The following is a 25,458-nucleotide window of genomic DNA, read 5'->3' on the forward strand; positions in this document are numbered from 1 at the left end:
TTACTATTGTTCTTACAGCAAACTCTTACTGCAAATAATGAGAAAACTTATTTCTCGCCAAATGACTTAACTGAACCATGACAGACTTAAAATACTGCAGAATAGAATTTTTTAGTTATAAATACAAAATGGTATATTCTTAGATCTGAGGTAAGCCACCACATCATTTAAGTCTCATTTAGGACAGGGAAAAAGCCCAGGAAGATAAAACTCACGTAGCTTTTAATTAAAACAGAGATAACATTCAGATCCAAACATTCTGATTTACGTGGGGAAAAAAAAATCCCAAACCAACAGCTACTCCAGGGTTACTACCCTGTAATCAATTTTTGTTTTCTCTATACATATAGATACTAATACATAAATAGAAATACTTTCCAAGTACTTCTGGTGACAAAATTCCTGCAATTTTAGACCATAAGTATGCACAGCCCTATACAGTGCGTTGTGGAGAGCCATTATTCTATAGTATATTTTTCATGCTCTTGTTTTGCTTATGTCAATAATTTTTTTTCTTCTGGAAACACAGCATAATAAAAAGCAGACTTAACTAACAGTAATGAAGGCTTTGCTATTGCTTTTTACAGTCAGACTGATTGATGGTGAAATGGTCTACATCTGACATGCTCAGGGAACGATCCATGTAGGACTAAAATATCATACTTTAAGAAACATAAACTATAATTGCTTTGTTTTAACACTGAGAATGTAAATTTTAAAATGGAGGCCTTAGAAAGCTTGTACTGCTAACAAAGCTTGTACTACTACAAAACACAAACTTTAAAACTTCCATCAAACTGCAGCAAAACATTCCCAAGCAGTATTTCATATTGATAAACAACAAATAAGAACTTCTTAGCTGATAGGAGGAGTTTGATTACAGAATAGGTTTGAAAAGCCAGCTCTACTAATGCATGAAATAAGATTTGTGATGAAACTTTGGAAAATCTTAAAAACAAGCATCTTTTTTTAGCCTTCTCTAAAGGCAAGATCTGGAACGACAGGTGAGCAGTATCCATCCAGTGCTATACCACAGAATGCAAAAGGACTTGTACACAAGCAACTAAATTACCAAGAAGCCTAACGAATTCCACAATCAAATAGGGTAGGGACTGACTGATGGACACTGGAAAAATGAAACAGCACAAGAGCAGACAAAAGGCTTCAAGCAGAAGCTTGCATTACCACATGACTTGTAATATGTGTACCACATCAAAAATTGAACAATATATGTTAGACAAAAATGGAAATTTTTTCCATCAATCAGGTGGATCTAGGAAATGCCATAACATTGCCACTGTTTTGTCCTTAGATCAATATGAAAGATACATCTAGATGCCTAGTTTTAGAAAAGGCACAAGATTTTTAACTGCTCTTCATAACTCAGATATTCAGCCTGGGCACCACCGCAGATCAGTTGGTTACATCATGCAAAATGCAACACCTACGTTCATGAGTGGAGTTCAGAACAACTGTTTTCCCCCCATTTCAAACAGATGGTCTAACGTAAAATACAGGATAGAAAAATAAAATATTAAAAAATAACTATTTGACTTAGAACTTGGACACACATACATATTCAAAGGATATTAAAGCCATAAAACCCAGAAAAATATTTTCTACTCAGCCCAAAATCCCTGTTTCTGTTAGTGATCTTAAGTCAGATTTAACAGACAAATTACATACAATATCTAACCCAGTGATTTACAGCTGAAAACAAGCAATCCACACAGACGTGAAAATGTGGAACTAGAACATAACTTTAAATATAAATATGTGTTTTATACCTGTAATGGAATTTTTCTTTCTGAAGAAAACTTCTTTTAAACTTTACAAAGTTTAAACTTTAATCTCCAGCTGAGATAACTTTAAAAAAATTAATGAACTCAAGAAAACTTTATCAGCACATGTCACATTACTTTCAGGAAAACCTTCATGTTTTAGAAAAAAAATTAAATCTGAGCTGTCAAATAATCAGCTAGTGTACCTTAGAGGGTATTTTTAAGAATAAACTGATATAGTTTTAAAGATGGAATTTTAAACTGAAATGTTAACTGACTCCTAGCGATAGCATTAAACACTCAGTATAATAGAAAGCAAGTTTTCTTTTCCCTATAGAAAAAGCTCTTTATATAAAGACTTGATGCCTTACCTCTAGGTCACAGCTGTATTCTGTGCCATCCAGAAGCATCACCTTACACTGCACAGTTTTGATTTTCTTTGGAGACTTCTGAGGAATGTTATCTGTTTTAATTTCAGCTGTCTGCACTTCTTTTGTCTCCCTTTTTTCTTTTTCTCCTTGTTTTTCTTCCTTTTTCTCTGCATCTTCCTCTACTTCTGTTTCTTTACCATCTTCTTTGGGAGGCTATATAAAATACAGTTAAACTCAGGATTTTTAACTTGTTCATTCCTTTTATAAGCTACTAATAAAGAAGACATTAAACTTCCATTAAAGTTATGCACATACTGGAAGCACAATAACCAGCATAAGCATTAAGGTCTTCTTTTAGGGACCAGATATTCTTGCTCTCAGACCACAGAATGTGTCTTTTTTTCCCTTTCCTTGAAATGAGGTTTGTGTTTTTTAATATGTGTTATTGGCTTTTTTCCTAAGAGAAATGAATTTATTAAGGAGCTCCAGGAATTACACTAAACAAAAGCCCAGTGTTTATGAAAGCCAAGTGATACAGAATCACAGAATGCTTGTGGCTGGAAGGGATCTCTTGAGATCTAGTCCAATGACCCTAGGCCCACACAGGGTAGTTTACCCAGGACCATATCCTTTTTGGGTTTTGGATATCTTCATAGGGGAAGACTCCGTAATATCTCTGGTCAACCTGTTTCAATGTCCGGCTCACTCCTTTACCACCCTAGGAGGCCTGTCATCTGCACCCCCACCACCTAGCTACATTCCTTACCAAGGAAAGGTCCTATCACCATCAGAGCAAAAAAGATTTTCTTGTGATTAGAAATGTAATTTCATGGGTTTAATTTGGGTCCGTTGCCATCTGTCATCTAACTGCATACCACTGAGAAGGGTCTGGCTTTGCATTCCCTCCATTCAGGTATTAATACACACCAATAAGATTCCCCTTCCTCTTTCTCTTCCCCAGGCCGACCAGTGCCAACTGTCTCAGCTCCTCCTCATACAAAACATTCTCTATGTGCCTTCACCAGCCTAGAATATGAAGTTTGAATGTTAAGAACTGGCATGCAACTTCACAAAAAGCAGGACTGGAGCCTAGCAACTGGAATAGCTGTCATTTTTTCCCTAATATGATCCTAATAAGTTACATAATTCATGCATCAGGTTGCATTAAAATTACTCCCAAGTATCTATAAGCCTTCCCACACGTACCTGTATTTCAGCACTACTAACAGAGTGTTTTTCCTTGTCGTCTGCTTTAGCATTCTGCCGGTTTTCAGCTGCTCCTTCCAAGCTCTTTCTTGACTGAGCCACCCCCTCTGGTGTCTGGCTTTCACTTTCTTCAACTACTTGCTCTTCCCCTGTGGCCCTTTTCTTGGGCTCATCTTTGGCCTCTGCCAAGGTGTATGACTTTTGTTTCTTAAGCCACGGGGGAATGAAACGAGAAATACCCTTGCTTTCAGGTGAAGATTTTTCCTTCTTCTGTCTACTTGGACTACTTTGGCTAGTTGGTGCTGGGACAGAAGAATCTTGAGCTTCTCCAGAGGATGTTTCCCTGGACTTCTGATCTCCTGGAGTCTCTGATGCTTCTTCAGGCTTGTCCTTGGCTTTGTCTGGTCCCAGCTGCTCAGAGTCTTTCTTTACTTCGGTCTCTGAACCAACTTCAGTTGTCATTATCACAACTGACACTAAAAGAAGCAACAATAAAAATAGTTTTGTTATGTAGCATTACTACTTTTACTGACTAATTATTTGCAGTAATTTGTAGTAATTTAGAAACTCTTGTAGATTATTAAACTTATTAGGGTTAAAGAAATACTCCTTTTCAAATTTTCAGTTGACAGGTAAGGCCAGTAAGCTAAAACTTAGTGCTCTGCAGATAAAAGATCTAGTTTCCTTCTCTTTAAAGGAAGGAAAGATAAAGGATAAAATTTTAAGTGTGCTCTCTGAAAGGCATTTATTATAAGCTACTCCTAATGTTATTGGCCAAGATTATTTCAGAAGTAACTTCAGTTCTCTTTCTACTGAGCTCCTTGGTAGACCCAGAAAATGAATTTTCAGAAGAGTATCCACCTTCTGTAGTAAAACTGGTAGGTATAACCCCCTTAGTATTTGGTGACACCAATTAAAAATAAATTATTGGAAGTGAAAGAGCAAGATTACCAAAGAATAGGACAAAAGGATGGTGAGCATGATACTGAATATAAAAAATCTGGAAATTTTAAATCACTAATAGTGCTGGGGAACATATATTTTTAACTAAGGTAAGATTAGGTTCTTAATAAGAAGTTCATACCAATCAACATAAAATCATATACTCTTATACTCTCATCACTTCTGCTCACCCTTCCTTCAGTGAAATTAAAGACAAATTGTAATACTGTAACAACAGGATATGCAATAATAACCTTTAATCTTACCATTATTGGTATTGATTGAAAGAAATATTAACTAGAATATACAAATGTTGTTATCTGTGTGCCACTGTATTTTGCTGCATTGCTTTAAAAGTATAGTATAACTTCTTTTTTCCAATTTATTGAAGTGAGCCAACAAAAATAAGCACACAAGGGTCCAACAAAAGTTTATAATGGTTAGATTTCATTATTCATCACTGGTATTTGCTTACAATCTTCTGAAAACAATTAATTTTAAATTGATGGTCTGTTTTTTCTGGCCTAAAGTTTAGCAGGTTAGTGACAATCACATTTCTATCTTTATAACATGAGAACCCTCTCCGTTATAATTGATTATCATCACTGCATGCCTTTAGAGGCCAGAGGCTCTTGGTTCAGGACTCTTGCTGAACTCAACAGCTCCCACCCCTGCCCAAAAAGAGTCAAGTAGGTTATCTAGCTCAGGTTGATGCAATTAACTTGCATAGCACTTCAAACTGCACCTGAAGCCAATTGAGAACTAGTTTAGATCACAAGGTAGCAGCAAGACTTTGCCTCCAGGTTTCCAAAGAACATCCATAGGCAGTCAGAAATAATTAAACTGAGCCATTCCCTAGGATAATGAAAAAAAAAAAAAAAAAAGGAAGCTAGCAGAGGCCTAAATATGCAATAGAAGCCATTCTGGCCAAAGAGATGAACAATACTGAGCCAAAGGAAACACCATCTTGACAGTTATCTTACTCTTTAAGAAGCCCCAGACATAGGAGCCTTGAACTACCTACAGGCAAATTCACATTAAGTATCTTGAGACCAAAGTAGCTACATGGGTGTGTGTGGGTTTTTGTTCATCACTTAACATTTCACAATCTAAAACCAAAGCATTCCCCAATGGGGAATTAAATTAAAAGTTAGTAGCTTTACTGCTACACTAGAGACTTCTGAATACATTTCAAACTTAAATATTATAGTTACATAGCCATTTATACCACTTTTTACAAAACCCATCAAGTTTCAATACTACTAATAAAGCTTGTTGTGATAAAGTATTAAACATTATGTAAGTACTACTTATCTCAGAGGTAACAGGCCTCTGAAAGGCAGGTTTCATTTGACTGTTGAGATTAAAGAATTTGCTATTTAAAGCCACATATTAGTATGCTAGTTTTAGTGAGCTACTACTAATCAAATTCCATTTTGCTATCACCTTTGTATCTTACACAGACATGCTCCTCTTCCTTCTGAATGGTAGGTATCTTATTAACACAATAATGTAAAACTTTATTATCAAAATGAAAAATGAACAATATCTAGAAAACCAAACTCAACTTTCCCTGAGAAAAATCAAAACTTCTGCTGATCAGAGAGTATCAATCCACACTGCTTAATAAATTCATAAGGGAGGTTTCATAATTAACAGAGATGGTGGTGATGTTTTTTCTCATACATATCTAAGGAAGAACCAATTTTTTCTCAGAAACTAGCCAAAACAATTTTGTAAGACTTGATATACAAATCTTCAAAGGAGTTAGAAGGAAGCCACTATATTTCCTGTACTTTTTAAAAAATTTTTCAAAATACGCAGAAATGCATGAAGTACATGTAGAAACTAATAAAAAAATCATTATATACCACTCTCAAAATTAATATCACTCTTTGATTATACAGTCAAAAAGGAGACATCTCCAGAAAATTCCTTAGAACTAAGTAAAATAAGTCACCCTGTAAACACATCTCTATGATATTGTTCTAACAATAAAAGAAACTGAGGGCACCAAGTCACACAACTGATTAAATTTAGACAGAATAGCAGTGGGTGGTACAAACTCGCTCAATGCGAAACAAGAAAGGTTTTGCACCTCCACATGTCCAGGTTTTCATAATCAAAGTTATAGTTACAAGGAGAACTTGGCTTTTTACCACAGAAGCAAGGGAAACTTGTTACAGCCCCCATCTGAAGAGGTCTGTCCATGTTCACTTAATACCTTTATTTGATGCCCACAGCAGGAGGAATTTCTTTCATGAGCTCGATTTCCTATAAGCTTGTAACTTCAGAGCTTTTCGGGGTGGGATGGGGAGAGGGAGAGAAGAGGAATAGAGAGGAGAACCCTACAAAAGGAAGCACACCTCTCTGCTGAGCCTATATATTTCTTTACACTCCCAGTAGTCTCTGAACTAACCGTGAAGAGGTGGATGAGTTAACTAAACAAGAGCACTGACCAAGAGTGTAAGTTATAGTCTTCCCAAAATACCTACCTTCTCTACCACATTAGCTTGATACATTTCTTTTTTCCAGAGTTACATATTGGTACAAGAATTAGCTATACCTCGAGAAACACAAAATTGGGTCTCACACTCCCTCAGTGCTCTGTCAGATCCTCCAGTTTTGTATTTCACAGAAAAAACAGAGATAGGGAGGGACAAAACACTGGAGTTCTGCCATCAGCCTACACTTGCAGTTTGTAAAGCCTCTGATGTTACCTCCACTGTAGCCAAGCAATCAAGAAACCAGATTTTCTGGAAGTGGCTTTTTCCTGATTCTCTCCTGCCGCGATAGGGAAGACCTCACATGATCTCACACAGCTCTGGCCTAACAGCCAACAGTGTGCCAGTAAGCAAATGGAAACAAGCAGCAGACAGCATCTGTCTCAGAAGTGATATTGGGAAGACATAAATCAAATCAGATGGCAAATTTAGAGTTCTCAACTTCAACTGTATGTTTTCTTGCTTTCCTATCTCCAAGTAAACTCTCATTCATTCTTACTACATAGCATGAGCACATTACATAATTTTGACCCTATAAGCTTTCATAAGCTCTGTAACAACTGCAGCAGGATAGGAGTCTCCTTATCTCACCTTTTTGTATTGCAAGGTAACATTGAATCTGTGTTTCGTTTTGAATTGAGAAAGGAGAATAAGTATCTTGCAGCAAGAGTAGACAAAAGAGAAGGAACCTCAGGGTGATGCTCAAATAAAGGATTACCAATGTCTGAACAGAAAAAAGAAAAATCTTGGTAGATTTTGCAATTGACATTAAACCCATGCACATTAAATGACAAGTGGTAACAGCTGTATTTTTTGTAACCCTCCAGAAAACTTGGCTCACGCAGACTGAATGACTACCTAAACTACAAGGATCAAGGTGGGGGTGGGATTGCAAAAAGTACTGTAAAACACTTTGCAGTTTCTGAAGAGCAGGTGAGTTTGTTAAAACAGATCCCACTTTTGCAGGAAGCAGACGATCTGCCCCATTTATAACTCTACCAACTTCCCCAAGCAAGAGTCCTGACCAAGAAGCAGCTGAAGACAACAGATATTCTCACTCCTCTCCATTCAGCCTTTCCCCTCTCTTTTTATTGCACTGAGAAGAAACTTAGTGCTGGCCAGAGTTCACAGCTGAAAGCAGAAGAGGATGCCACATTGTTTCCTTGCACTCTTTCCTCTCAAGTGTATACATTGGTCAGCTGGTTTGATGCCTTTCTTCCAGTTTCTAGCATAAACTCTTGAAATGTAGTTTTCTGACCAAGAGGATTCCTGCCACCATAGATAAACTAGAAACAGAAGACATATCAAGTATAACATGGAGTTTAAAAAAAAAGAAAAAAAAAAGAGAGGGAAAGAAAAAAGTATAGCTCAAAGATCACAGACAACTTTAAAACCAACTGCAGTGAAATGAAGTTTTCTATGGTGATGCATGTTTTAATTCACTGCTTCTGTTACAGTATTTCTTATTTAACAGCACAGAGGAACAAATCCAAATACTTTTTCCATACATTCCTGGATCTCATTTAACTTATTTTCTGAATATATAAAAGTAGAAAAAGGCAGTCCTAAATTTGTTTCTTCTTTTTTCAGTTTGTCATTCATAGCAAATTCAAGAAATAAAAGTCTCTTTGATAGTTTTATCTTCATCAGTCTACTGGGATTCGCAGAGAAACCATCATGTCATAGAAACAAAAGGAAAAAAATCAACCTACTACTACAGAAATAAATTACAGCTCAGTGCACTAAAAGCCAATGTGTGTCTCTGCAAGTCATGTAATTTTCTGGCTCACCAAAGTATTAATAATTTATTTTTTAAATTGCTACCTTCATAAATATTCCAAATATTTATCTCACATTGGCTACACATAAAAAATCCAAAAAGATATCAAAGAAAATTTCTAACATCTGAAAAAATATACATGAAAACCTGAAACAAGGTCATGTGTATTTTAACTGCCTACAACAAAGCAAAAAAGCTCCCAAATAAAGTTGCTTATTTCTTGTCATATTATTGATCTGAAGCTCAGAAGAAGCCTGATCTGCATTTCACAGTTGGTTAGGACACATCATTCATGCTTGCTGCTTTCAACATGTAAGATTTGTTGATATAAAAGCTCTAAAGAAGTAAAATCCTAGCTGGAGCAGTTATTCATATTTTAGAGTGTAAAAGAATCTGGTTTAAACAGTAGGTAATATCTGAGGAACTTGGTGCTACAACTAGATTTTTACAAAAACATAAATCAGTTATTTTTTTGTAGAGTACAATAATTTATATTTCAAATGTGGCTGAAAGTAGTAACTAAAGAACCTTATTTCAGATTTCTGCTAAATTTTAAAACTTATATTTTATCATTGGTATGTAAAAAAGAAAACTCATGGTATACCATGATGCTGTGTAGCATCCTTTTGCTGAAGGTGCCAATATAACCTGCATACATTCTATTAGCAGACAAAGCAAAAAGTGAATCCAATTTCTCCTTTTAGTCATTATTTAAACGGATTACTACAATTGAAAAGACATGGAGTGCTCTGAACACCAAGGAATGAATTCTACTAAAGAATAAAGTTTTCAATTTTGAGATCCTTAAGAAAGCAAAAACATCTCTAAAGTTGGCTAAGATCAATCTGCAACATTTACATCATACAGCTCCCAATTAAATATTGTTCTGTAGTCAAATACCAACACAAAAGAGCCCCAGTTCTCCCATAGGAACTTGCATCCTCCTCTATATATATAAATATACAGAGGTGTTTATACATACAAACACACTTTGAAAGCTGAATCTAATAATTTGGATTACATTCTTTTTTAAGCACATTCCTAAAACAAAATAGATCAGACAAAAGTCAAAGATCAAGTTTAGCAAACTACTGAGTATGATAAAAAAGTTACAACAGAAAAAACAAGAGGAAATGGGTACATGTTTTATACATACAAAATCCAATCACCTATTTTTAAATGATTAATCAAAGATGATATCTACCAATTGAACCCAAACCTAAGTATTTACACACTGAGCGTGACAAGGACTGATCCAGTTTGCTCCTCCCCGGATGATCACTGCATAAAAATCAAGGTTAACTGCAGAGGCTGAAGAGACAGACTGCAGACTCGGCTTTTTTGTGAGTCTCTGCAGTAGCCACAGGGCATAAGCCTGTCAGAGTCCATTGGTTTCCCAGGCTGTGACAAGACCACCAGAGCTGGGGCCTGGACAGATCTCATGCTTTCATGGCTCTTCATTGCATTGAAAAACAGACTACCAAGAATAATCCTATGCTACATATAGCCAAAAAAAAGCCCCGAATTCCTTCTTTTAAAGCTTCCCAGTTCATGGAGAAACCTTAACCAATAATTCAGGTTGAGTAGACAACTAAATCTGTATTGATTCAGACTTTTGCCTTTGTAATAATATCTCCTAGTAAAAATTTTTCCCAAATCTAAGCCCATAAAAGAATTGCCCTTTCTCCTCATGATTCTGCTTCAGCTTCCTCTAAACTGGGAGCTTATTCTCAAGGAGGTAGCCAGGTAAGCAAACTGACATTGCCAGTCTGTGTATTGGTCAGCAGATGGTGCCATAATAGTTCTGAAAGTCAGTAGCACATTTCAAAGGTCAAACTTTAAACAGCAACAATACTCCAAGTGTAATTCCCAAATTATGACAAGTAACAGAATGCTTTCATAGAAGTATTAACATAACATATTTTAATAAACATAACTTCAGAGCCAGACAGAGAATCATGGCTTCATAACAATACAAATTAGTTACATGTGTACACCTAAATACATACACATACTCACATAAAATCTAAGCTAATCTCCAAGAGTAGAAATGGCACACAATGGTGTCCTCCCAAAGGATCCTGTCTATTAAATCTAGTTTCCAGGGAATTACAGGCATGTCCCAGTGGCTAGAAGCCCCTGAGCTAATAGAAGCTATACTCATAAGCATCCTTTTATCTAGATAACAACATCAATATTCAAAATAACAGGCATCTTATTAGCCTTCACATTTATATCCATGCCATCATACACTTGAAAATTTGCAAACATGCAATATTTCCATCCCAAACACATTCTTGTCCTTATTTAAATATTGAGGTTTCTAGAACTCATTTTTATACTGTGAGAAAATTATTGTAGTTGTATAACCATTCCTTGCAATACACAGAATACAGAGGACTCACCACAAAAACACTGGTGAGTTCCTACATAGGATGGTGAGAATTCATAAGGTAGTTCTGAAACAACAATGTAAGACAAGTACTAGTGTGTTCTGAAGATTGCTGTGAAGACAAAGAAAAAAATCTAGGCCCTAGACAGCAAATTAAATGTGACAGAAAAAACTACTTCTGTCTAAAATTGCAAAGTGAGTATCTGCAGTTTAGATAGAATATTTTCACAATAAAATTATTATGCTGACAAATTTCTGTTAAGTAACTCTAGGGAAAGTCACCTCAACTCTTTGTAAACTCAAATTACATCCTGGAACATAACTATTTCTCAAAATCCTTTTTCCTGTTAAAGCAGCACAACACATACCTATTACTTATCACCCAAGTGCCCCAACTTTTCATAGAACACCTGCTGCAGGCCATCTCCATTTTGGCTGCTGAATAACTTGGTTACTGCAACCCATATAAAACTTTAAAGGTTTAGTTTTAATGGATAAGTCAGTTGAAGGAACACTCCAGAAATAAAAGATAATACTACAAGACATGAAAACCAGTGAGAATTCTTTAAAAGCTATTTTGTTAAAATTTATCTCCTGACACTCTGCAGCAGTCTAAAAATGTGTAATAAAACATAGAAAATAATATTGGAAAGTGCTGCTTTTTAAACTAAATGAAATTCATTGAAAACTGCATCAGCTTTGTAACAGCACCTGTAGAACATGTAAAGCTCAACCCCAAGGCTTTCAAGATAATCACAGCATAAATACTTTTCAAGTGCTACAAGCAGGCAAGTTGCAATGCCCACATTGGAATTTGAGATTACATTTAAGCAAATATACATCCTGCAGCTCTCTTCGGGCTATCTCTGCCATTTCCAGAGATAACAGAAATCTGTTCCTTCTAGATTTTCAATCTACAAATATGCTGCTATATCCTGGCAAAAAATAAGTCTCAAACAGCAAAGTAATTTAAATCAAGAAATTTGTCTTTGCCAGAGTACATATGAACAAATATAATCTGTTTATCAAGATAGCTTTGTGCTCTTCCCCAGCGCTGAAAAAAATGTTGTAATCTGATGAGAATCCAACAGTCGTTTTGAAAAGCTGTATTGAACAAGTAACCCCACCCAGGCCCTGACACTGCTAGAGAAGGACATGCTCAAGTGGAAAAACGGGATTTAGTTCCAAATTCATTCCAGCAGACAGAAAATGAACATGGGTCAAGAGACAGCTCTGTTTTCCTGTTATCTGTCCAAGAAATTAAGAACAACACAGTTTTTGAGAAAAATCTCTGCCCTATTTTCAAAATCAACTTTGCAAGTTTACAGTGGGTTTTGGCTGTTCACATTAACCTCACGATAACCACAATTTTAGAGATTAAAACCAGCAGTGAGTATTCGTTTGTTCTGAGAAATGCTGTCCCTCCAATCTCCATTCCTATCCTTCCATTCTATCCCACCTTGCCAAATGGCTGTTTCTATAACAGTCACACAATTTCACTGAAGCACAGGCAAGCATTTAATTTTTTCCAGTTCTTAATAAAGAAGCTGTGGGGGGTGGGGGCGGACAATGACAACCCCATTTAGGTTCTGTAAATTATTTGCCTTGTTCTGACTCAGAGGTGATTAATTTGTAGATGCCACAATAAAAAATTCCATTTCCAACTATCATTCTTTCTATCTACAAAGTATCGGCACGATTAAAAACAGGTTCTTTTCATACTGACAACATTAAGTTCACTCTTGCATGCAATATGCTTCCAAGGCACTTACAATAACATAGTTAATCAAAGCACTTGCCAACTTGGTGAAAAATAATGTACTAGTACCTGAGAAATTTTTGTACTGCAAACTGGAAGGCCCTAGCGTAATAAAGTTCCTGAATGGTGGAATTCCAGCTACACATCATTGTTTTGACAAGTATCCATTTCCTCTTCAGTGGAAGTCGTATAGAGAATTATTACCCTCTCACATGTTCAGGAAGTGTACAACAGCATGCAAAAAGAGAAATCTCTGCAATACCAAGATTCAATGTCAGGAAAAAAAAAAGAGAAGCAACTAGTCTGTGCTTTCAGTAGTGACAGACCAGTACATGCACATTTAAAAGTAATTTTCATAAACAGATACAACCATTAAATTTTTTTCGTAAGCGCATCAAGGCTGAATGTCATTCAGATGTGGACACTACTGAGATCACATTCAAAATGCCTGCTAGCTTTTTATTTCAGCTCATCCAGCTTAGGAACAACAGCCAAAAACCAACTGACAAATGCATTAAGACAGTTTGTTCTGTCATGTACAAGACTAGAGTTCAACTGACTAACGTTTACAAAGCTTTAGGGTCTAAACATAACCACAAAAGTGACTTTTTTGGCAGCAACATCAGTTCTATATTTTCACTTTAAAGAGCATTTCATTTTTGCTATTGACAAATACAAGCGCCACAGAGGGCACAGTTCTCTTAGGCAAGCCACTTGAACAATACTGGAAGATGTTTGCCATTACTGAGGGAAACAGAGTTGCAAAAAGTGACAATAAAATTATAAAGCCTTTTATGAAGGTGACAGGAGAATCTTCTCCTGCCACTATTTTTTTTTTAATGTCTGTTTTCCTAAATCAGTATTCAAGTTGAAATACAGAAACTGATACTGCCACAATTTCCACCAATAATAAATTCAGTTTCAAGTACTTGATTAAATGACATCCCTGGAAATTAATCTTAAACAAGCTTAGTCCAAATTCCAAATAAGTGCAATGTCTCAAGTTATATGGTTAAGTATTTTTGGACCTCTGCAGAAAAGTTGCAGCTGCGTCTTTGCTGGATAAGTTGTTACCAGTACATGAATCCTCTGTTGGAAGGACCTGCAGAGATCTTAATGCACATGCAAGTAAGCAAACCAAGGTTATTAATTGTATAACATATTTTATGAAAAATAATCCCAAACCAAACCAAAACCAACTACCCCAAATTAAAAATAACATAGTTTAAACCAGGATAGTTCTCAGCTCCTGCTGCAATGAACAAAAGCTATTCCATATTCCCTGACTGTTCTCCCACATTCCCCAAACCTCAGAGGTTAGTCACCTGAGAGGTTGTGTTTTGGTATTTTAGTTTTTATGTCTGCAGCTAGCACAAGCTAACTGAGTCTTTCATGTGCTACTGGAACAGAAGTATTCCCTTGAAAAAGCAGAACCAATTTGCTCAGTATTTCCCACCTACTCAAAATAATTATAATGCACCTCAAATAATATATGTAAAGCACAACACTGCAAACTATTTCCTACATACTTATGTTTACTGAATATATAAGAAGTATTGAAACCAGAGATAATGCTGCTCTTCTAAAAAGTATGCATCTACTGCTCCTGTGGGAGTTAACTCTGCCAATCCCAAGCAACAAAAAGCAGTGGAGATGCTTCTTAGCTGAGCATATAAAACCAGCAGCCAAAACTTCATCACTCCCATGGGCTCTTCTGAATGCTGGTACTTGATTAGAAGAGTGAAAGCGTGAACAACTTTCTAAAAGTTTCCTACTTTCCATGGCAGTGGCTTTACAACTAGTGCAACCCTGCAACCACTGCAACATCTCTGAGTGAGACAAAGGGAAAGAAGCCTAGTTCATTTCTGAATCTAGAGGTCAGAAACAAGTCTAACAGAGGAAAAAAGGTAAAAGGTAATGCTAATAATGCTGGTTTTGTGCCTGGACTTCAGCACTTAACATGTTTATTAGTCATCTAAGTGCTTTAGCTTTTTTGTGCTTTTTGGAAGGACATTCCCAGCATGAAAGATTGTAATATAAAACAGATAACAGGATATGCATGAAAGTCCCAAGGGAGTAACTATTTAAACAAAGTTTTCTTTGGAGAGTTAGGGAATGACAATAGATAAGAAAGATTTAAAAGAATAATTCATTTGTGAACACCAAGAACAAGGTGGGGAGGGGTATTTAGAACTGTCCTGTAGAAAGGAAAAATATATGTTGACCTGCCAAACCACGAATTTAATTACACTCCCATAAAAATATAAGAATATACATCACAAACTGCAGTTTACCAAAGCAGCCTCACCCATTGCAAAAAAGCCTTTTAATAACCACATACAAATAGGGATAGTGTGTTGTCACAGTAAGCTTTCAGGCCAAGTAGAAGCTTTATTCTGCTTTCTCAGGCTGTACTTTCAGTTCTCATTCTGTACATGCAGAAAAGTTTCAAAGCTTTGAAACAGTCCTAAGCAAACACAAATCCAAGTTGACAATAACTTATCATCTTACAATTTTATTAACACACACAGAGCATGATATTATGAACTCCACACTGAAAAGAGTGACACTTCCAGTCTGCATTGGCTTAGGGGTTTCTTACTTCTTTTTGGGCTCATCAGTTTACATGCTGACTGAAGAAGTGCTTGAAAGACCCTGCTTGAAAGACCCTGCTGTTCTCTATGAGTATGCTTCTTATGCATTTAAATTCAAGATCATGTTTCAGCTCACAGTCGTTGATTTCCCTCATCCTATCTAGATTTTTAAAATCCTAAGTACTCTGAAATATAAAGCAATGAGAAAGTGAAAATTGGTAGAAGTGTACAGATAGAAGTAATTTCAGTATTTTTCTTGACCATGGTATACTGGTTAACAACTGGGGTTTTTTGCAAGACCATATTCCTGTGTGGAAGCAACAGAGAGCATATATCAACAAAAAGTCCTGTTTAAAATGACATAATGTTCTTTCAGAAATCAAGAGTACTTGATTAGTTCTCAAAGGAACTGATCAAGAACTGGAGCTCTGGTCTGGATGAAGTCTGAGGTGCGCTAGTCTCAGAATTCTGACTAAACATAAGAACCTCAACAAAACTGCAAAAACTTCTAGCACTTAGAAAATGTGTGTATCTGGCTCTGTGTTAAGATGGGAGAAATACATCCATGTGACAGACATGAGTTTTAGGAGACAGTATGAATACCATGCAAATTAACATTTAATAAATATACTAACAAGTGGATACAAAAACTCACTAAAAGGGAAGGACTGATGCTATAGCTCTCAACTCTTTCTTGCTCTCTTTCTTTTATGAAGACAGAACTTGGAAAAAGCAAGCTAGCAAAGGAACAAAGTAGACATCACTGGAGAGAAAGTCAGGAGCAAAAAAAAAAGAATGGGGTGGGGGAGGGAAGGAAAAAACAGGAAACAGACGCTGAAGACAAAACAGGAAAGAAGGTCATGATTTGTCTAATAGCCAAAAAGCTGCAGTGAGGCCAGAGAGGGGGACAGGGCGGGAAGACACCAGAATTCCACTACAGGCTAAGTTATATCATAGATGTTACTGGTCAGTCCACAAGATCACCAAGTATTAGTCCTCCAAGTGCTAGGCTGCAAGAGATCCAGCATCTACATACACATCACTTTGAAGACTCTTCCAGTAGGTTCTTCATTTTTATACATTCATTTAGTGACAAGTCTCAAGACTTGCTCCTCTGTTGCAAGATTTAAACAAGAGTACTCCTTCCTTTGCACTTATAATTATTTCATGTATTTATTCTTAAGCAGCAAATGCTTGCTTTGGATTGCTTAATGAACTAAGTGAAAAGTTGCACTTCCTGGAAAAACTGTGTTACTGTATCTCCAAATCCATAAAATGACAGAATTCAGATTAGTTCACTTCTGTTTTTCTGGCTTATCTACACATCCTAAAGTTCCATTCAACACCAAGATCAGAGGCACACTACCTCAACAATTCAACTCCATCTTTGACTCACTAGTTCCTACAGAGTAAGCTTTCTGGTTTTAAAACAGATCATGAATTATATCTCATTTACTTTCCGTTGAAGAGCTCCAAGACCAAACTCCTGTGTAAAATATCAGTCTGAAGATGAACTGTTTTGAGGTAGTTATAAAATTGACCCATCTACAGAAATGTTTCTGATTTTAGCAAAAAACAATTTTACAGATAGACAAACTTGAGCACTATGAGGAGAAAGTGACACACAAGGCATGCTCACTAGGACAGCAGTAGAACCAAAACAAAAATAGTTCTCAAGGCCTCTGTTCTTAAACACTGACATCAAGTATTTCTAAATGTTCCATGTAAGGAGACAAAATCATAGCCTTTCACTTATTTTCAGTTGAAACCCAGAGGTCACTTCTCTCCAAAAATATAAGGGTGATGGTCCACAGGGGAAGTTTAGTTTTCCTTACACAAAAGCAATCTTCCTAACTTCATATAGAAGAGAAAAAGTAGGGAACAAATCTTTTTGACCTGTTTACATTATGAGGTCCTCTAAACATGCACACAAATTGTATTATATGTACATAGTGTCAGAACTGGTTTATGTGGGAGTTATGAAACCTACAAAAACTTATGAAATGAGCTTTTTTACTTTTAAAATTATAAACAAGAACAGAAGTATTCCCAGCTTAATTTCTACTGAAAACTATTACACAAGCTAAAAGTTTGTGCACATCAAGTGATACAACCTTTTCATGTTGAATATTCCAAACTAATTCATGCTGTATGACATCACTGAAAATCTGAAGTCTAATTCAAATCTGGAGAAAACAGACAACATTAGCTATACATTCAAATTCAACAGAATTAGATTTCACCACATTTATGTACAAAATTAACCAAATCCTCATCAGGTGAAGAATTATGTGTTGGCAGATTCCTACTATGAGGTACTGCTGTCATCACATGATTCTCTGCAACTTCATTAATCACCATGACCACACTTGCACAGAAACAATTCAATACTTGAAGCAAAATGAATATGCAGTCTTCTTTCCTCACAGAATAACTGCAGCATTTCTCATGCCAATTAAAACAATGTTTCATTGTCTTCTTTAACAAAGAAGAATGAATTTTGGACTGTACACGTCTACAGAATACACTGTAACACTTGAGATAAAATTTAAATATTAAACTTACTGGAAAAGAGAAACAGAGAATGAAACTGAAGGCATTCCTTTCAAGATATACAGATAAGTAATACGGCACACTTGGTGTGACTTCCAAGCAAGAGTTTCAAATTCTTAAAGAAAAAAATCTTTTTTTGTCCCACAAAGATTATGTGAAATATACAAAATATTGTACAATACTTCACAGAAAATGGAAAGTATGCTAAACTATCCAAAAAGATCTCAAAAAAGTTATTTATATAATCCTTATTCTGAAAATGTATTACCAGCTTGTGCTACTCAACACTAAAATGAACATTTAAGCCTTTTAAATATACATATATATAGTCATACGATCAAGAGACATTTAGATGAAAACAGTGAGGAAAGAACTATGCTGGAGCACAAGGTTCCGTAATCCTGTAATGGGAAACAGACCCCCTAAAATTCCCAAGACATTGTAACAAGGCTGTTTTCAGCTATGATGTGTGGGCTTTTACCATTTGCAACAAGCTGAAACCCTTCTTACTTCATATTAGTTTCACGTATAAGCATCTCTTTCATCCTCTTTTCTTCTCCCTGCCCCCTGGTATCTTCACTTAATCTTACTTGCTTTTTTTAGAATCTTCCTGATTATCAATTAAGCACTATGTCTTCCACTCTTAATTCCATCACCATTGCTAGAAAGCCAGGGTGCCAAACTGTGTCAAGAGCCTGGCTTACGTCCAGATAGTTTAGCACCTCACCTGAACAAAAAGAATATAAACAATTTAATACACAAGCTGGATTTTTCTTTCAAATCATATCCACAGATGAACGAGAAAATAAGCTGTTCACAACATTATGTGAATCTCCTTACTTGCCAACTGATCAAAACAAAAAAAATTTCAAATGTAGTACTTAAAAGCCATTCAAGTAATGACAAATTAAGCCAGAGGCAAATATAATTATTATATCAATGAAACAGCTTCAGAAATAGAGAATACTTTTCTGCAGCTAATTTTTTAACGAGAACTATACTACTACCTAGTATTGGGATTTTCTTTCTGCCCGAAACAACTGGAAATCAGTTCAGCCAACATATCACAAAGATGTCCTGGGAGGCTGAAGAGATTCAGTTTTTCTTCTTCTGTGCAACACAACATATGTTCCAGTGAGTGTTCTCAACATCCCAAATAATGGGGGAAGTGACAGAAATACTCTTTAAAAAAAGCAATGATAAACCCTGAGAATGTTACAAATCACCAGATTTATAAATCTCCCAAAGTTTCTTGTTCTGAAAAGCATGGATTGATTATGTTCCTGATCTGTAGCCTATGAAGACCTTTGCATTCCCTAACTGAAGGGATTACAGGTATCAAAAATGAACACCAGACTTCCTTTCATAAGGAATCTTGTCCAGAACAGCCCCTGATTAACAGAGATGAAAGTGGAAGACCTAAATAGTTCTGATTCTGCCTGACAAAAACTGCAAGGCAAAGCCTGCGTAGAAGAAAAGAATTGTATGCTCTGTTGACGTTGTCAGCGACCTCCTTTAAACTGTCATGGCTGGGATGAATAGCCTAAGTCACCAATCCATTTTATGACTGCTCAATCTGAGCCAGGGTTTAAGCGCATGCTGTGCTGCACAGCCTACGTTAATCTCAGTACATGTTAAGATACACGGAGAGCTGCAGTCTGCCTGGTAGACAGAGAATATCCCTCATCCTCGCTCTAAATGAGGACTGTGTTTACTTAAGGAGTAAATTTTCCAGTTCAAAGAATAAATACAAAGTTTCAGCAAAAAAATATGTATTCTTCATTACTCAACTTGGAGCAGGTTTTACTGCTTGCAGACCTCGTGTAGAGGTGGTAGAAACATCAGTCTTTTCCTTCTCTCAGTTTTGACCATGACACTACTTTGAGAATTGGCTCTAACTAATCCGTAGTAATCCTTTAGTATATGAAAATAAATACGTCCTTGAATAAAAGAAAATAAACCCAGCAGGAACAAAAATCAATTATCAAAAGAAAAACTGTAAGAGGGAAAGATGTCATTTGTCTTTTCATTAATTCCTAGCATTATGGGCCTGCCGAAAAAGAAAGAATACTGACGTTTCTTGGAAGCTGTGCAATATTTCTTCTACTTAGTGTTTAATCCCTTCAGGAAACACAGCAAGAATAAAAGGAATGCAAACAAATTTTAAGAAGCTCTGTTAGAGCAAGTTTTTCTTCTTCCAGCTCTGAGCACTTTGAGAATGATCCAAAAAAAGTCTTTAACATTTAAAAACTAAGTTCATGAAAAAAAGCTAACATTTATAAAAGACTTCTAGGGAAAAGAAAAATAGGTTGTTTTACAAAGAAATTTGTATTGCTGTGTTTTAAAAATCCTTTTAGGCTGCTTTGATTATAGATACTCAGATCTGACAACTAGCTTGAAAATGTTAAAATCTTCAAGTTCATTAATGAAGTGACTGTAATACTCCATAAAGCCACTTTCTAAAGATGCTTCAAGTTTTTGAGACATAAGTGAAGCCCTTCTAAAGTATTCAGTCTAATATTTCATAAATAAAGACAGTTTTTTCTAAAAAGAATAACCAGGAATCCTAAGTTCTGTATATGGCAAAGCAATAAAAGCACTCAAGGCTAGATGCTGACTCTTAGGTACATTCAAAACAGAGCTAGAACTGACTGTGTACTGAAACAGAGAAGTTGTATTTCTTAAACAACTAGAACAGGTATCCCATTTTGTTACGTACCCTACCTACTCTTAAATCAGTTGCCCTGTAGCCAGTATTCATTGACCAAGTCCATCAATAAAGGGGTGAACAACTTATGTCAAGAGGTCAGCACAGCCTGAAGAAGGCCATTATTTCTCAGGATTTCTAAACACACATGTTGCACTGATTTGATGATAAAACTATCTTAAAGGATACATCGTCTGATTTCCATTGGTTGGCAGTACTTACTGCTGTCAAACTGAGTGCATATGCCTGCACACAGGTATTTCACGATTTTTCTCAAAAAGCCTCTATTTTATTTTGTTCAATAGTTGTTAAAATAGATTTATTTCAGCAGTAATGTAATCTTACATTTGGCATTGCTGTTGTGATATTCAACTACATGGTCAACTGACATGGTCACTTATAGCGTATAACGCAGCAAGGCCATCTCCCCACTCCTACTCCCTAATCTCTTGTACACCTATCAGAAATTTCCAGTGTTCCTTTACAGCTCTGCCATGGCACTAACAGTCCGTCACCCTATTTTGAAGGGTAAGAAGATGCATCATAAATTCTTGCTTGCAATGGGTTAGTTTAATAGTACAAATGTATCCAACTGATGTTTGAGCTATCCCTCTTCTGAATTTAAGTTTGGTGTCCAAATATCGATATTCACATCAATTCTTAACAGGCAGCATTTAATTCCCAAACAAAATTACACACATCTTAAGACAGAAGATGCTATACCAAAATTTACACTGCTATTCTGGACACATCCATTAGCACATAAACTTGTCTTTAGATTGGTAACTACTAAAGAGCATCAGTACTTGACATACTTCTTCTGCTGATCTAACCATATCAGAAAAAATGGTACTGCTGAAAAACATGGATTTCTTATTCAACATTTCTCTTTTTAAAATCACAAATAGCTGCTTTTCTCCAGTATCTCAAAGCAGCAAGTATGTGTCTGTATACACCCAAACTACTTCAGCAACTAAGAGTAATTAAAAAGGAATAACTGTAAAACTCAGATATACCCATTACATTTTGGGGCTGGTACCCCAAGTTGCAGCATTTTTGGTACCTCATCCAATTCACTTTACTACATCAACAGTAGCTGCAGTCCCATTTTTGACCATAGGATAAACACATTCTGAAACCATCCAAAAATAGTGTATACATGGCCATTGGAAAGAAAGTCTGTCAAATTTAATTCCCCTTATTAAACTCTATCCTTACCTTTGTGGAACTACAAATATGTAATCAGCAAGAAGGCAAAGAGACTAATTCGAGGCAGAAGTAAGAGTATTTTGACTGAAATCTTGAATCAAAGGTGGTGTTAGTGAGCCAACAGATTAATTTCCAGTATGAACAAGAAGCATGACTACTATAAAAATAACACACCCTCCCTAGTTTTAACCTAGATATCAGTGCCAAAAAAGAGCAAGTTCTGATCCCTACAGGATACATTAATGTCTTGGGGTGACCTTATGATGTGTATCCCATATCTCTGCTATGCCCAGAAATTAATTTTTGTGCCTTTCTATGCCTCTAAACTGAGCCTGAGAGGGGGAAGGAAAAAACTGAGCAAATCTCCATATTGTTCTAACCCAAACTTTAACAGAACAAGGCTTTACTGTGCATTATTCTATTCATATCTTAGATAAGTTTAATAAATTGAACAGCACCCTAGTTTTTTTCCTGAAAAACAGGGATTTCTTTTCATGCTTGAAATCATGTATGTACTCTCGGTGAATGAAATGTTAAAGAAAAAATAAATGACTAAGCTATTAAGGAACTTTCCATTCTTAAAGTGTCTCAGTAAAAAGGGTGGAGTTTCAAAAGAACCGTAAACTTGTTTCCCAGTTAGGGCCTCCATGCAAGTCAAATGAATATCCAATGTATTTTGCTACTTCAGGATCATGAGCCCTCCAAGGAAACTTTTCATACAAACTCTGCAGCTGAATAGCATAAAACCAAAATGAACAACTTTGTCCACAACTGTGTATGGTAGTTCCACCTTGCCAAAACACTTTGAACAAATAACTCCCTTTGTATTGGAGCTGTGTAACTACTTGATGAATTTAAGACTGAACATTAGCAACCCTTTATTTTAAGCTTGTATTTTCTTGACCTCTCACTACCCATTAAGATTTTTTGGTGGTTTTTTTGCAAATGAAATAGTTACAGCTAAATGAATCAACAATCTAGCTCACTTAGTGCTCTGCACAGTGTAGAGGGACCACCCAGATTAATCCGTCTTTACTGGCAATGTGCAATACAATTTGAATTTTTCCCAACATGAATATCAAAATAGATTAATCAAAATAGATCTATCAATAACATTAAAAATTTTAGACAAAAAGAGTTAGGCGAGCGTTCCTCTCCTTACTGTACTCCCTTCTCCATTCATGACGCCTCAGCGCCATAAGATACTGACTCCAACACAGCCCTACACAAGGCTGGCAGCCTCTCTGCTCCAGCACTTTGCTGGAGTGCCACACAACCCCCACTTCTCAGGAACATAAGAAAGGCAAGATGCGGGGCAGCACAGATGAAAATAGCTCAAGAAGTTTAAGGTGATTAATAGCAATTTTTAATGAAGTCTCTAAATATGTTTGACTTAACAAATATTCTGTATCACATTACTTATTAATAAAATTGTTATTACTGTAAGAGTAAGGAATGCATGTTGTAAACACAAACACATTATTTGCATTTGTTTGTTGTAATGAAAAAGCTATAACAGCTTTCAGGGTCCCCTACTACTGGATGAGGAAATCTGAACTACATAGTAACACTACAGTGGAAAGAAACTGTAAACAACTTAATTGAGAAAATCTGATCTAAGAATGAATGGTTATAAATTTCTAGACTAACTATATAAAACACAAGTTAAGTGGTTTGTTTTTTTCATACAACGAATGAATGAGATTTTGGAACCACTTTCCCTAAAAGGCAACAGGATTAACAAACTAAAACAACCTTGTAATGGTACTTGCAAGGTCTTGAAATAGGTGTAGTTTATTTTCAATTCTTGATGACCCAGAACAGCTAATCCAAGTCTTTTATACCTAACAACTCAAACCTCCTAACACTCACCAAAACTGAAAGTAGGACTTTGTCAACTTATATGGCTGTCACAGCGCTCAGCATCTCCTTTATGCACCACTTTAATCTTTCAGAATACGAACACAGAAACCCAATGTACTTTCTCTGCTGCTTTGAACAGACAACTCTCTCTTTTTAGCCACTCAAAGAATGTGTTCTGCACTCTCTCATAATTTAATCACTGTCAGCCATAACAGCCTATTGTGAAAAATAATCCACTCATTTATTTTATCATCAGTGCACTCAAGCATGGTCAATTTACGAGCAACATAGTCACATGCATCAGCCACGAGAGATCCATTACAGAGCTGTTGGAAAGCTTGTGAACAAACAAATTGCTTTCCTCAGATTATCCATAGGCTAAATCTAGAAGTCTCACAGTCTTTCATCATCCTAGTTTCACAGGGGAAACAAAAGAAAGCCTTCAAGCAATAGTTCTAGTATTTACCTCAAAACATGCTCACACAGACAGGAGGCTAATTAAAACTTTAAATTTTAATATTAAATGACACTAATAATATCTCACCCAAATCAGTTGCTTATGGAAGAAAATGTCCTTTTAATCCCATCATAGTAGCTCACAGGACATCTGACACAAGCAGTGTAGCTGTTTGTGCTGAGAGACCAAAAGCACGGCTGCCAGTAAAAGTGTGGGAGCTGTAGAAGGAACGCTAAAAGGCTTGGGAGCTAGCAGAATGTAGGACAATCAGGAGTTGCCAAATAGCAGTCAGACCAATACACCTGCATGCATTTAACAAGCCCTGCTCACAGTGTCAGGTTAAGCATGCAAGTAGCATCTACGAGCTCTAATAGATCCAGACATTGCTAATCCAAGAATTGTCACTATGCACTAGCAGTTACAAGACAGAGGAGGTAGGCGTGAGTACACGCTTTTTTTATATTCTGGCACACAAATGTATGTGTGCCACTCAGCAAGACCTGGACAGGCTAGAGAGCTGGGCAGAGAGGAGCCTAACGAAGTTCAAAAAAGACCAGCAAGGAATAACCCCATGTACCTGTAAAAGCTAGGAGTTGATCTGTAGCAGCTCTGCAGACAAGGACCTGGGGATCCTGGTGGACAACAAGCTGTCCATGAACCAGCAGTGTGCCCTTGTGGCCAAGAAGGCCAATGGTATCCTGGGATACATTAGAAAGAGCATTGCCAGCAGGTGGAGGGAGGTGATCCTGCCCCTCTAGTCACCCTTAATGAGGTTGCATCTGGAGTTCTGTGTCCAGTTCAGAGCTTCCAAGTTCAAAAAAGACAAGGAACTACTGGAGAGAGTCAAAGTGAGGGCTAGGAAGGTGATTAGGGGACAGAAGCATCTCTCTCAGAGCTGTGACTGTTCGGCCTAGAGACAACCGAGGTGATCTTATCAATGTGCACAAATATCTTAAGGACAGGTGTCAAGAGGATGGGGCCAGACTCTTCAGTGGTGCCCAGTGACAGGACAAGGGACAACAGACACAACTTCAAACACTGGAAGTTCCATCCAAGTATGAGGGAAAACTTTACTGTGAGGGTGACAAAGCACTGGAACAGGCTGCCCAGAAAGTTTGTGGAGTCTCCTTATCTGGAGACATTCAAAACCTGCCTGTCCATGATCCTGTATAACCTGCTGTAGGTGAACCTGCTTTAGCAGGGGGATTGGACTATGTGATCACCAGAGGTCCCTTTCAGCCCCAGCCATTCTGTAACTCTGTATACTATAGTCTTACCTGCCATCCAGCCAAGGATTCCTCAGGAAAAACCCTCCTACATGAGACATCATTTAAATTTCT

At 36.6% G+C, this 25,458-nt stretch overlaps 1 protein-coding gene across 26 annotated transcripts in view; it reads right to left on the reverse strand.

Annotated features, from left to right (window-relative positions):
* The window catches only part of EPB41L2 (erythrocyte membrane protein band 4.1 like 2), a 108,301-nt gene that overhangs the window by 56,768 nt on the left and 26,075 nt on the right, over positions 1 to 25,458 (reverse strand). For all 26 annotated transcript variants that reach the window (XM_042016555.1, XM_042016548.1, XM_042016541.1 and 23 more), the window contains 2 exons: positions 3,359 to 3,834; positions 2,153 to 2,365 (listed from right to left, as the gene is read on the reverse strand). In XM_042016555.1, the coding sequence (XP_041872489.1) occupies positions 2,153 to 2,365; positions 3,359 to 3,820 (675 nt within the window). In that variant the 5' untranslated portion in view covers positions 3,821 to 3,834. The remainder of the gene's footprint in view (positions 1 to 2,152; positions 2,366 to 3,358; positions 3,835 to 25,458) is intronic.

The sequence above is a fragment of the Corvus kubaryi genome, unplaced genomic scaffold (genome assembly GCF_017639235.1).
Source record: "Corvus kubaryi isolate FWS band 111438036 unplaced genomic scaffold, C.kubaryi_AGA036_p1.0 split3-73, whole genome shotgun sequence".
NCBI lineage: Eukaryota > Metazoa > Chordata > Aves > Passeriformes > Corvidae > Corvus > Corvus kubaryi.